Raw genomic sequence first — 12951 nt, forward strand, 5'->3', positions numbered from 1 at the left:
CATTCCCATTCTCATTCTCTCTCTCTCTCTCTCTCTCTCTCTCTCTCTCTCTCTCTCTCTCTCTCTCTCTCTCTCTCTCTCTCTCTCTCATTATTAATCAGAAGACTTCCAGAAAACCTTTGATAAATAGCAGTCTCTTTATAATTATTTAAAACTAAATATCCAACAAACTGCAATAACAATGTACTACACATACTTGACTTTTTTATTGCCATCAAAAAAATTTCTCCATACATAGATTTACCCTGATAGCCATCACTGAATGTTATTTATTGAATTATTTTACATGTTACTTATAACTCTTTGATTTCAGCATGGCAGACAAAACTAGCAATCCAGTGACCTCTGACCTTATTCACTAGTAAAAACCAATAAATTGAGTAATTCAAAGTATCATGAAATATTCAAATTAATTAAACATTCTTGTATAATTTGAAAGTACAACACAAATGGTAACACTGATTCTTGATCTATCAATAAATTTTTGCTGTGTGACACTGAAAATACACCGTATGAGTTTACATGTATGGTGGTATGGATGTGGTGACCATAAACAGATTATTATAATATTGTTTTCATATAGAAATGCAAAATATGCCAGATATCCAGAAAAAATTGATCTATTACTCCATCGACGTTGCGTTGCTGCTGTGATTTCCCAGTTTTGCAGAAGGGGAACACCACTGCAGGAAATAACGACATTTCAGTAAACTGGATTCTGGAGAATCATTCCATGATTTGATATCACTTATATTTCATGCAATTGCCAACAGAAAAACTGACTTGAAAGTTATTCCTAATTCATCGTTCTGAGTAGGTCTCATGGGAGTCAGTAGTGAACGAGGGACAAGTTTCAAATCCGTGTTTCTCAGCAATCACGTGTAATGTAATGTAAGTGATATCAAATTACAAAACTCTCAAGAACCCCAAATTTACAAAAATGTCTTTATTAACTGGAATGGCATTCCCCTTTGATCACTGTGACTGTATTTTACATACAATATGTATAACTTACTTAACCAATAAACAAAGTATTTATAACTTACATAAACCATAGACAGTGGTTAACTGCCTATGCATAAACCAAGTTATGCATAGCCTACAGTAGGCTGTGAGGTATGTTATGTCAGGGTGCCTTCATGCATTAGCCAACCCTGTGTAAGATTAGACCATAGAGGGCAGTGTGACATACCTTACAGTGTAAGCCTATGTGTATCCAAACATAAAGTGCTGTAGCCTTTGAAGTAGCATACTCAGTACATATTGTGGCAAAGCATATTGTGTAAAAAGTTTTAAAAAACAGAAATTTGTTGAACTTTATGGCACTACAAAAGATTAGCATGTCTGAACATAGGAATATGTGATTTGAGAATTCATAGCTATACTGTGGGAGCATATATATGAATGACAAATTTATGAAATCTTTAAAACTAAACCCTACGTGTAAAATTTAATCAATAACTAACTTCTTTCAATGAGTCTGTAGCCTTCACTTTACAGTTTTATTAGCACATCAAAAATAACAACCAGTTTTAGTTCCAATGAATAATTACAAATAACAATGTATATACATTTACAAAATGCTGTAATGTCACAGCCATGTCATTTAGTGCTCAAAAGATTACCTTATACCAAAAAAAAAAGAATAGTACATACTAATAAGTGATACCTTATATGGCAATAATGACCACCAATGAAAAGGCGATATTACCTTATATGGCATAAAATTGTCACTAAAATAAAAAAAGTACATGATGTTACCTTATATGGTATCAAAACATCACCAAAATAGGATGCATTCAGATGCTACCTTATATGGTATTAACTTATAGCCAATGAATAAAGGAAATACAAAGACATTGCCTTATATGGAAATAACACCTAAACCTATAAAAAAGAAAGGAATATACCTATATATTAACACATTGCTGTATATTTTCACTTAAATCAAAAACATCTCAAAAAAAGTAATTGAAGGTGTTGAGCCTTATTTTGCATTTTGTCACATATGGCAGGATTTTATTCAAATGTATGAATATTCATCTCACTGAACCTCCTCATCTAAATATGTCTCATTTACATATAATTTAAATATGCTTCATTTACATATAATTTGAATACTTCAGTTGTACTTTTAAAGGATTTGTATATATTGTGATATGTATAACTACTTTTTCCCCTAATCTTGCTGAAGAGAACTGGCAAGCATAAACACATACATCTATATTTTGGCTGTAAATTGTTGAAACATAACCCCGATATATCAAAGCATTCATCGTGGTTTCAAAACTAAACAGAGGTATATGCATGTTACAAATAATGAATAAAATATTGAACTATGATTGGGTTTAAAGAAATAATTTTGACAAGTTGTATTGTTACCATGGTTACTACAAATGTCAACAATGGAGGTGTTCATGGGGTTCAAAGTTCAGAGTTGAGTATCTGGTACAAGAATAAGCCTACATGTATTACCTGGCAGTTGGGGGCGGGCATGTTGTGAAAAGGTTTTTGTAAACAACTCATTCAATTTCCTAATAGATTGCTACAACATGGTTAACTCATTGAAAAAACTTGCTGAGTTGTGAAATGAGTCAAGAATCAAGCTGGGGTTTTTTGTACTTATATCGCAGATATATACGATTTACTGACACTCACACAACAAACTCTTATACTTCAACTGAGGACAGATAAATATAGAAAAGTATTCTCTCTCTCTGTGAAAATATGAACGTCACTGAATAGTCTGACATGCAACAGTCAATATTTGGGAAAAATTTAGTCTGTAAGGTATGCCATGACGGGGCGCCCTCACACATCGGCCAACCCCTAACACAGAGGATGTGAGAGGAGGCCGGTGAGGTCGAAACGTCACAACATATCTTACAGTCTAGGTAAAATTGGACCCAAAAATTATTGTTTTTCAATTGGTGAAAATATGATTAACACTGAGTATGAAATTGTGAATATTTTGGAAATGTCTGTCTTAAAATAACCTGAAAAGGTTTGATATAATGGTATAGTAATGGGGTAAAGAATAATTTTCAATCCAGCAATGAGGCAGATGCGTAAACTTAATTTAGAAACAGGACCTTCTGAAATGAGATTGGAACAAAATTCGACCAATCTTAACCGCACTCTACACAACTAAACAGATATATGATTTTTTTTATACTTTTATCACTTTTGGCATTCTGAGTAATTTTTCCTCTCTGTACAAAAAATATTCTTCCTACAGTTTCTTGTTGGCTTTTTGTTTTGGAGTATGCTGTTTGATCTTCTGTAGGACAACGTGTACAGTTGTGCTGAAGTTGCCTATGAAGAGGACAAAGAAAATCAACCCTGATGCAGGTACCTGTATAAAGGAAAAAAATACAGATTTCAATGTTAGAAAATATTTAACACAGTATGATATGAGTAGATGTGTTTTGATATCAAAAAATTTTATTTTGATCTTTTCATTCGGCAATAATGATACTACATTGGCTTTTTCATTCTCAACTTTAAACTAATTTTACGACTTTCATTCACTGTTTTTGGAATGGTTACCAAGAAACAAAACTTAAATTCCAATGTTTGAATCCCAAGGTCTTGGATTACTACTCTCTTATCAGTAAACCTGTAGGGATTACATAGGATTATTCTTTTGTTCAGAATCAAACATTTTCACCAGCTCTGTGCCAAAAGTGTTGCATCCAAATTTTACTCCCAATTTAATATTGGTGTTTAAATGTTTGTGCGTTTGGATCACAAGATGGGGCTTTGTAGAAGTTAATGTCATTTGAGGTGAAACTTAAGAATAAACCATGTGTTGACGTACGTACCTGCCACTCATGACAATCTTCATGATATGATAACCTATACAGAGTGTATGCATTGTAGAACTGGAAGAACTGAAAAGAGAAAATACGAGGGTAGTAACCTTGAGAACTGAGACATACAGTTCTGAAATCTCACAACAGTTCAACAGCATAGCCTGCTAAGGTAGACTGTAAGAGATGTCTTATTGTTGAAATCACATCAGGCTTCTATCTGTGTGGTCTGTAAGATACAGACATTCGTACCAAGCTATCAGCCAGCACCCATTGTTAAGAAGGCTGATAGAGCTAAACAATACGATGTATCATCTGCAATCCGGAGTAAATTTAAAGTACTATGTACTATGAGAAATAACATTTCAAAAGTTTTACAACCAAGCAAGATCAGTTTTATGCAAATAAATTAAGGTCAGAGGTTACACACTGATTGGGGAGTGTTCACAATACCAATTTGAAGTGATTATGACAGTGGTAGAGTTAAAATAACATGACTGACTGAGACTTACATGTCCAAAGAACAAGAATGGTAGAAGGAATGTCAGTCCTCTCCACATCCAGGTTTGGAAACCCTCTGAAAAGAATAACAATTTCTGTCAGTTTTAGACACAAATTTAGACAGTATTTGAAAACTATAACATTTTATATTGCTGACATAGTTGCAGTAATCCAATCACAATGTTTGTAACTTATAATGGCAATTACTCCATGGCATAAAGTTAAGTAATACTACAATAGTAGGAGAGGAGTGATTGAGATATCTCACCACCCCATCCTTTTTTTGCTTTCTGAAGTTCGCAGAGAACTGCCTGTATTAAAATGAACATAACTCAACTATTTGAAATGAGATGGACCAAACTCAGTCATCCTAGTCATTTCTAATTAATAGACAGACAGTCAGACAGACATGTCAATGCATTATGAAGTTTAAACCATAAGAGTCATTCATTCCACATGCACACACACCTTTGGATCCAACTTTATGAAAAACTAGCCAGTACCAGTATCTAGAGACATTCCAACAAAACTCTTATCTCTAAACATGATTTACAAAATACTTTTTCATTCAAGTGAACCCTAACATCAATATGGTGGTTGGTATATTTATGAGAACTGAGTGATCACAACATGATGAATCATATTTGTCAACAGAAGAAAGCTCTTCACCCAGACATAGATATCAGATGACCACTTATAACTTACAATTACAGGTTGATAAAACTGAACAAATCTGGTAAACGACAGTTTACTGTATCATTGTATGTATCGGTACTATGACATGTATAACACTACAAATGTACTCACCTACAGTAATGTCCATATTTCCTCTTTCACCCAGAGCTCGAAGTCTATAAAGACATCCTCTTTGATAATAATATTGTAACACTTGAACAACACCTACCAAAGAATACAGGCATGACATCACTGAATTAGCTGTTTGTCATATGCATACTACTATTACTAGTATATTTATACAGACACTTGCAAGACTGACTCATTACAGGAGAAAGATAAAAACATGCAAACACTAATTTACAACATGTGTATAAAACATGTGAACGTTAATCTACAACATGCATGTTGCATTTGGAAATGTGTAATATCAGAGTGCAAGTAAGAGGGGGTGGAGGGTGTCACTAACACAGGGCAATGTCTTGTGAAACACCAAACTTTAATTTTTTCCTATCCCTTACTACACGTTATATGTATCAACTCATATAGATTTTATCATAGTGACCCACAAGAAATAATGCTGTTTTCAATGGCACACACTGGAAGGATGTCCTCTGGCTTGATGTCAGTATGTAAACATTTATGTATCAAGTACTGACCAAATGGTTTGTTTGTCAACAGATTGTAAGTATCTGGGATTATAATATGTGGGGTGCTGATAGAGTTAGATTACTGGGTTTGCATATACAAGTACACTAACACAAACGAATTGAAAATATGAACAACAATAATATGGAAATATTGTCTAAGTTGCAGCTACTGGGACTTTACACAAGACTACACAAGTCTGCACTGTACCATTACATACACTGGTTGGGGTGTTATTGATGTGCAAACATCACTAAGCTATTGTGAATCTCACTGTAAGTATGTGAAGACCACAGAAATAACATTAGCCAGAAGTTTGATATAACACTTTCACTGCATTTCCAGTCAATGATATTCCAATGGCCTTCACACACAGACAGTGAGACTCACAATACATGCATTAGCTATTAAACCCTTGTTCAGTCAAAACCCTCGATAAGCTGGGGGGTTTTCATTTTTACTTTTGACTGAATAGGGAACTTGCAATCCAGACTGAGCATGCTCAGATGCAAAGGACTATGAGATTATCTGTGGTTATCGTAATACCTAATCTGGAGCTATTGATAAAATTAACCTCCCACAATTGTCAGGGTAACTATGAATTGATTATTTGTGGTTACAAACAATGTAACATTATTGTTTACAATACTATTTGATTAGTATTTATTATCACATTTCCCATGATGCAACATTCAACATGGTGGGTTTGCAAGTTCCCTATTAACAGTGTTTTTGTTAAGGTTGGCAAGTCAGTAAAATCTACCTGTGTTCCCAATTGGTGTTTTAACAGATTTCCTTACCCAAATTATCGTACTGGGTACAGAAATCTATGAAAGATTTATCTCTATGTTACCGAGGTTCCAAACCCCTTAGTGAAAACACTGATAAAATCTGTGTTAGTACATTACCTGTTGTAAACACTGTTTCCAGAATATGGCAATGTCCAATAGGAGAGAAGGTTTGGAAATGTAACAAACAACTTAAGAGAAGAAGTGATCAAGTTTGGAAATCCTGTGAAATTACATTTACACTAAAGGGCTTGTATAGTCAGTGTTTTAACACTACTACCTTGATCTTACAGTTTTGTTAAAATTTGGAGAAAAAAAATTCTATTACTAGTATTACTTGGATTTCACAATTCTTGAACAAATTATGTGATAAATGATTGTAGAAACCAGGTAGATTTTACAAACTTACTATCTGTATACAGTAACAAGAACACTGTACAATCCTTACCATTACTGTTCATATTATTGTGGGATCCTTGCATGTTTTGTACTGTCTTTTCTAAAACTCTCTTTGTAGTAAACACTTATGACCTTTTATTTCACATTTGTCTTACTCTATACTCTATACAAACAAACAAACAAACAAACAAACAAACACACACACACAAACAAACAAACAAACAAACAGAAATATACTTACTCAAGTACAGTGAGAATGTCATGAATTGGTTCCTAAATAACTGATAAACGTGTCCATCAGGCCAAATAAGAAGTACTCCAGATAATACACATGATATGTAGTGGTGAAACACCCACCAACCTCGGATTCTGTAAAGGAAGGAGTGAGAGAGATGAAGGAAGTAATAATATGACTGTTTATCTAACATATCATTAATATCTAACAATTCTGAAAACTTACATTTCTTACTATTTCATCTCTTACTATCCATGGGGAAGTAAGTCCTCTGTTTGAATGCAAGTAGTTGAAAATGCAGGAACTGAGGACGCTCCCCCACAATTTATGATCATTAATATCCATGTAACTATTATTCAATGAACTTCTTATATCATTCTGTAAAAGTTGCCAATTTCATAGTGTTGACCATCGGACTGTTTTGAAGTTCTTTTTTTAATACTAATCAGTGCTGGCTGGCACACACAAAACCCTGAAAGTACATGTAAATTTGAATACTTCTGCATATTACATATACTTGTCCAAGATTATATTCATTCCTGACCAACTCTATCATTAATAGTTGGGATAGAATCTTGCACTTTCATGATACAAGGTAAACTCTAGAGGACTCTTTTCAGTTGTCGGTTAGACTTTGTCAAATTGGAATTGTACAAAGACACAACTTACCGAGAGCCGTTGTGTCGTAGGATGGTTTCTCTGATTGTAACAGTACAGTAATACCATAACAAAAGAAAATGGTATAAGGCATCTGAAAACCTATATGAGATACAAGGATTGATGTGGTTACATTACACCATTGATAGTGAGCTTGAAGCAATGGAAGCAGCATCCACAGCCTCTTGTGTGATCTTGGATTTTTGCATTTGCATAATTTTGTTGGCATGAAAACCCTGATCTTGAGTTTCAACAACATGTCATTCAAAAGCTTTTCCAAAAATCAACATTTACATAGGCTACTACAGCAATCTCAGTTTGCAGTGAAGTAATGGAGAATCCCTCATACCCTCAAAACAACAAAAATACACACCAACATTTTGCTTTAATACTGACACCCCCCCCCCACCCCCAAGTTAAAGAAAGAAAATTCAGACATTAAGTAATATGGACACATCATTTTCATATTGTTATAATGCTGCTGTCAAATTGGCCTACATATATTGTACTATGAACTTCACATTTACCGTTAACAACAAGTTAACAAAAGAGTAAAATACTAACCTTACTTCTAGGATAAAACGGTTTGCAAAAGAGAAAATAAGCATGATAATTGTACAAATAAACTTAAACTTCTCATATTCATCTTTGTATTTAAATCTGAAAAAAAAGGATACATATTTAGTACTCATTTGCCCGAGATCAGCTTGGGCCATGTGTGATTTCTCCCTCCTTCCCCTTTGTCTCTGTCTGTGTCTGTCCCTCTCCCCCTCTCTCTCCCCTTCTCTCTTTTTTTCTCCCTCCCCCTCTCTCCGGCCTCTCCCTCTCATCACCCTTTAGCTTTATTCAACAACCCACAAAGTAGAGATCAAAGTTCTTTCTGCAAGACTATATGGTGATTAGTTAGATAGATTTATAAAACATAACATTTTTCAGTAACTTGTCATTTTCACAAACAAGTTCATCAGAACCTTCTCTTCCAAAAATACCCAAGGAAACGATTTGTTAAATAAACAAATACAATTACCTTTCTTGTTTCTTTAATAAAGACACACTCATTGGTCCAAGTATGGCAGATAAGAGTTTCCTGTCAAAGAAAAACAATGCACTACAGTGCCACGAAACAGAAAGATTATTTAGCGTGGCCAGGGTTCAACAGTCAGTCAATCTCACTTACCTAGTGGTAGATACACATGAAGCATTTTGACCTTACACACCTGGTGAGTTGCCATGGAAACTTGACATTGTTTTTTCATGATCATTAACTTATTGGACAAATATTAATGACAGTATCTTTAGAATATACAGCCTTATACATAGATGGAATGATTCCTAGTTGTTGGCACTTGATATTGCTGTTGCTTATGTTATAACCACAACATTTGTACAACCCATAAAACCAAAGTAAAGCATTTTCTGTATGTACCATAATTCATTTATAGCATCCATATCACTGTAAAACTATACTGTTTCATTTGCTAATCGACCACACTAGAAAGGCCACATGCTAGGCTTGAAAACCAATTGAAACAGTATACTTTTACACTTGATATGAATACTATATATGAGTGTAGCACATAAAGTGCTTTACTTCAGTGTTACTTGTTGTAATATGAATGCTATAAATAAGTGCAGCACATGAAGAAAATGCTTTACTTCAGTGTTACTCCTTGTAATGTGGAGTGGCCACAACAACGAATCTTTTTGTCTATCTTACTGAGATGGAGGCATGGAATGTTACATTCTGTTTATAAAATAATGACTTTTTGTCTTGATGTGACATTTTACAAATTTTATGTTGTGTAGTTAGTCTATCAAACCTCATGAAACAAAATGCTTCTGAATTTGCTTGTGAACAACAATGTTTGATTTGATACATGTTTCCTTGGCAACCATATGCCATGATGTAACTTGTGATGTCTTGAGGTGGTGTGTGATATTCCATGATAGTTTGTGGCCAGACTGACTGAATGATGATGTGACACTGACCACACATGATATCTTTCTCTACACAAGATGAAACATACAGAAATTAATGTAACATTTACAGCACAAAAGTAATACACAATACACATGTACATATACACAAATCATAAAATGACAATATGTGTCTGACTCCTGCCTCAGGTAGAAATTAGAATCAAAACTTATCAACATATCTGCGATGCAAATGCAAACACACTCTGTTCCAGCCCTACGGACAACCCATTATAGAAGGTTTCCTCCAAATAATATTTGGATTTCAATGCCTTTTGTGTGGAATCAATTTCATGAAAACTCCTCTATCTCAGAGTATCTTAGTTTGCTTGTGTGTGTGTGTGTGGTGATGGGTTTCGTGAAAACTCTCTGAATTTCAATATTCTGTGAGTCATTGAAGTACCAACAAGATTGACCAGTCAATCACATTTGTGATAACAAAAGTTACACTACCAGAGAATGGAATCAGGTGTGTCACGGGAAATATGGTAATATACAACAATAACCTTAAAATATGATGGCAGACAATGATAAAATGTGTTGTTTGTCATGTAGTACTATTCACCCTTATCTAGATAACAGATTAATGTACAAAAGTACTTCATCTTGTGATCTCATGTATGTGATTGACAGAAACTGATTACAGCTGCAGATGAAAACTAAAACTACAACACCTGTGAAATATATGAAGTATTAGAAATGCTAAAATGAAGTACACATATAAACTATTGTGAGTGAGCTACAACTACATAAACTATGTTTCTAATTCTTAGTTTTGAGAAAGATGTGTTCCTCCCTCATAACAAATATGGAAGTATGACACAGTGTCTTGATTAAACAATTCAATTAGTTGTCTACCAATGTCTACAAATTCTGTTCATGACCAGATACATGTAATGGTAACAGCAAAAATGTATTTATTTCTAACTATTTGATCGACAGTAATGAATAGTTCTTGTTACATGGTTCTAATTACTTGGGTGTAATGTTTCCACTGTTCAGGTCAACAGGCTTTGTCAAACTCTCTGTTTACTGGTGTCTCGGTATACCGGGTTCTTGTAAACGACCTGATGAATTTTTCTTCAGAAATGTAATCAATGGTAGATTTTACAGCCGATACACATACATGTGCCTGGATTTCAGAAGCATTAAATTTTTACATGTAACACAATACGATGGAAAGACAAAAGAAAAAGTACACAAAAGAAAAAGTACACATACTAGTATATATTCAAGGGCTTTAATACTAAGTAACACAAATGTCAAATATTTGACATCATTATTTAAGTTGCACATACCCACTGTCTCTTGGCAGGTTATCTTCCATATTTTTGAAATTGTTCTGTCGTAGACTTATTTGTTCCTGGATTTGTTTTACAGCTTCTTTATCTTCACCTTCTAAGATTACTTCATCACTACTGAAATGATGACATGAATGTGTTTGGATTTGTAAAGACACAAGTAACAACATGTACACTCAAGACATGCCTACAAATGATTATGATTATAAGTGCATACAATCTGGTACCATGTAGCAGGTAAGCATTGCAACACTGAGGGCGCTGCCAGATTTTGCAAAGTGAGGGCTGAATATTTCACCATCATGGCTGGTTGATGGTATGGCAAGACACATAACTGAATAAATTGAGTCTACAGCGTATGTAGGAGAATTCTAGCAATAGTTTGGCATGTTTTGATTACTGGTAGTTACTATAGAGCAACCAACACATAAAATGAGCAGTAACTTTCTATCTGCTTTCTTATGTTACAAAGTACAAAACTTGACTGAATTCAGGCCCTCATTTCCAGCCCAAGAACCTCTTGCAAATAGCACTCCTAGTGGCAAAACTATGAAATCTTTTATCTTTCTGATGACTGGAACATGGCACGTTAATTTGATTACAGCCCTGTGGTAAACAAGGATAATTAATGTCACACTTACTTGTTGAAGGTTTCCGTAAAATAACTATATCTTTTCTTCTGGTGACTGATTATTTTCATACATTTTTCTTGAAGGATGTACAAATCATCCAGTTTCTTCCTGTACTCTTCAAACTCAATCTATAAAAATATTAATTATCATAGTTATCAAAACTTATCAAATCTGTACCTGTTTAATTTGAAGTGTGTGTGGGGGGGGGAGTCACATGACATCCCAATGATGTGCAAACGCAAGTGTGGAGTACTTGAGGTACTCGCATGAGTGTTTGCAGTGTTCTCTGCAGCCATACTTTCAAGAGTGTATTTAGCAGGTGAATGTGTAGCAGAAAACACTGCAAGCATGAGTGCAAATACCTCTAAGTACCCCACAAGCACTGAAATGGGTTCTGTCATTATACCTTTGTGAAAAGAGAAATTCCATACCTCCATTTCCTAAATCAAATACATCAGACTGTTAGTGTTGCAAGTAAATGTTGATGACACATAGTATTTGGAGAGATAAGAAACATTTATAATTTAAAACATTTAAAAATTTAATCGTGAAGTGCCATTCCGATACTGACAAGTTTTTTACTGGCAACACTAACCATGGATGTATTAGTGACTAATACAATTACTAATACCATGGAAGTATAACCCACATGGGTACATCCATGCACTAACCAATACATATTCTGAAAATTTTTAGTATTTTTTTTAAACCCCACGAATTTAGTGGAAAATATGTTTTATGGCATTTATAAGTTAATATTTCATTGAACGATAATTTCTGTCTCTGTTTTGCTTTATATTAGTCTGGTACACGCACTTTCTTTGAGGTTCTCGAACTTTGACCTTCGATCTTTCTTTGCCCTCAGCAGCTGTTCATCGTACGATATATTTACATAACCGACTATCATCAAAGAATTTTTCCAGGAAATACACTTTTTTGGGTTAAAAATTATCCGATGCAAAAATTAGTATGTATACGAGTACAGATCGAAGGTGTGTTATATTGAAAATTGAATCAATGCTGGTTAGTCGAGAAAACAAATTATCCTTGATGACTCTGTTTCATTGTATCTCTCTGTACAGACCCAGACCGACGTAATCGTTGCGCAGCGCGTGAAGGTTCGATTCACACGCACTCGGGAAACATTCGACCAAATTTACTTACTTCTAACGTATTATACTCTTTATCTAAGTTTTTCCAGTCATCGAGACAGTCCGCAACTTGGCTGACGCTCATCTTGTCGCCAGAAACTTCCACGAAGGTGACGAAATAGCCTACTAGTTACTCGGCAATCTACTTCCTATCGTTGTTGTCATGCGCAGATGA

At 34.5% G+C, this 12951-nt stretch overlaps 1 protein-coding gene across 4 annotated transcripts; it reads right to left on the reverse strand.

The window, feature by feature from the left end:
• Positions 1 to 181: 181 nt before the first annotated feature.
• Positions 182 to 12921, reverse strand: LOC144449076 (transmembrane protein 120A-like). Of its 4 annotated transcripts, none has more exons than XM_078139499.1 (11): positions 12790 to 12921; positions 11635 to 11753; positions 10991 to 11107; positions 8743 to 8802; positions 8280 to 8375; positions 7728 to 7817; positions 7065 to 7192; positions 5121 to 5213; positions 4325 to 4389; positions 3825 to 3893; positions 182 to 3355 (listed from the first exon to the last, which is right to left on the reverse strand). In XM_078139499.1, the coding sequence occupies exons 1-11, from the start codon at positions 12859 to 12861 to the stop codon at positions 3233 to 3235; spliced, it is 1032 nt and encodes a 343-aa protein (XP_077995625.1). In that variant the 5' UTR covers positions 12862 to 12921; the 3' UTR covers positions 182 to 3232. The 4 variants fall into 4 exon arrangements, with proteins under 4 accessions (XP_077995625.1, XP_077995623.1, XP_077995624.1 ...); XM_078139497.1 differs by having other exon boundaries at positions 8743 to 8823; XM_078139498.1 differs by having other exon boundaries at positions 10991 to 11110.
• Between the last annotated feature and the right edge of the window lie 30 nt (positions 12922 to 12951).

Source organism: Glandiceps talaboti, chromosome 18 (assembly GCF_964340395.1).
Source record: "Glandiceps talaboti chromosome 18, keGlaTala1.1, whole genome shotgun sequence".
Taxonomy (NCBI): domain Eukaryota; kingdom Metazoa; phylum Hemichordata; class Enteropneusta; family Spengelidae; genus Glandiceps; species Glandiceps talaboti.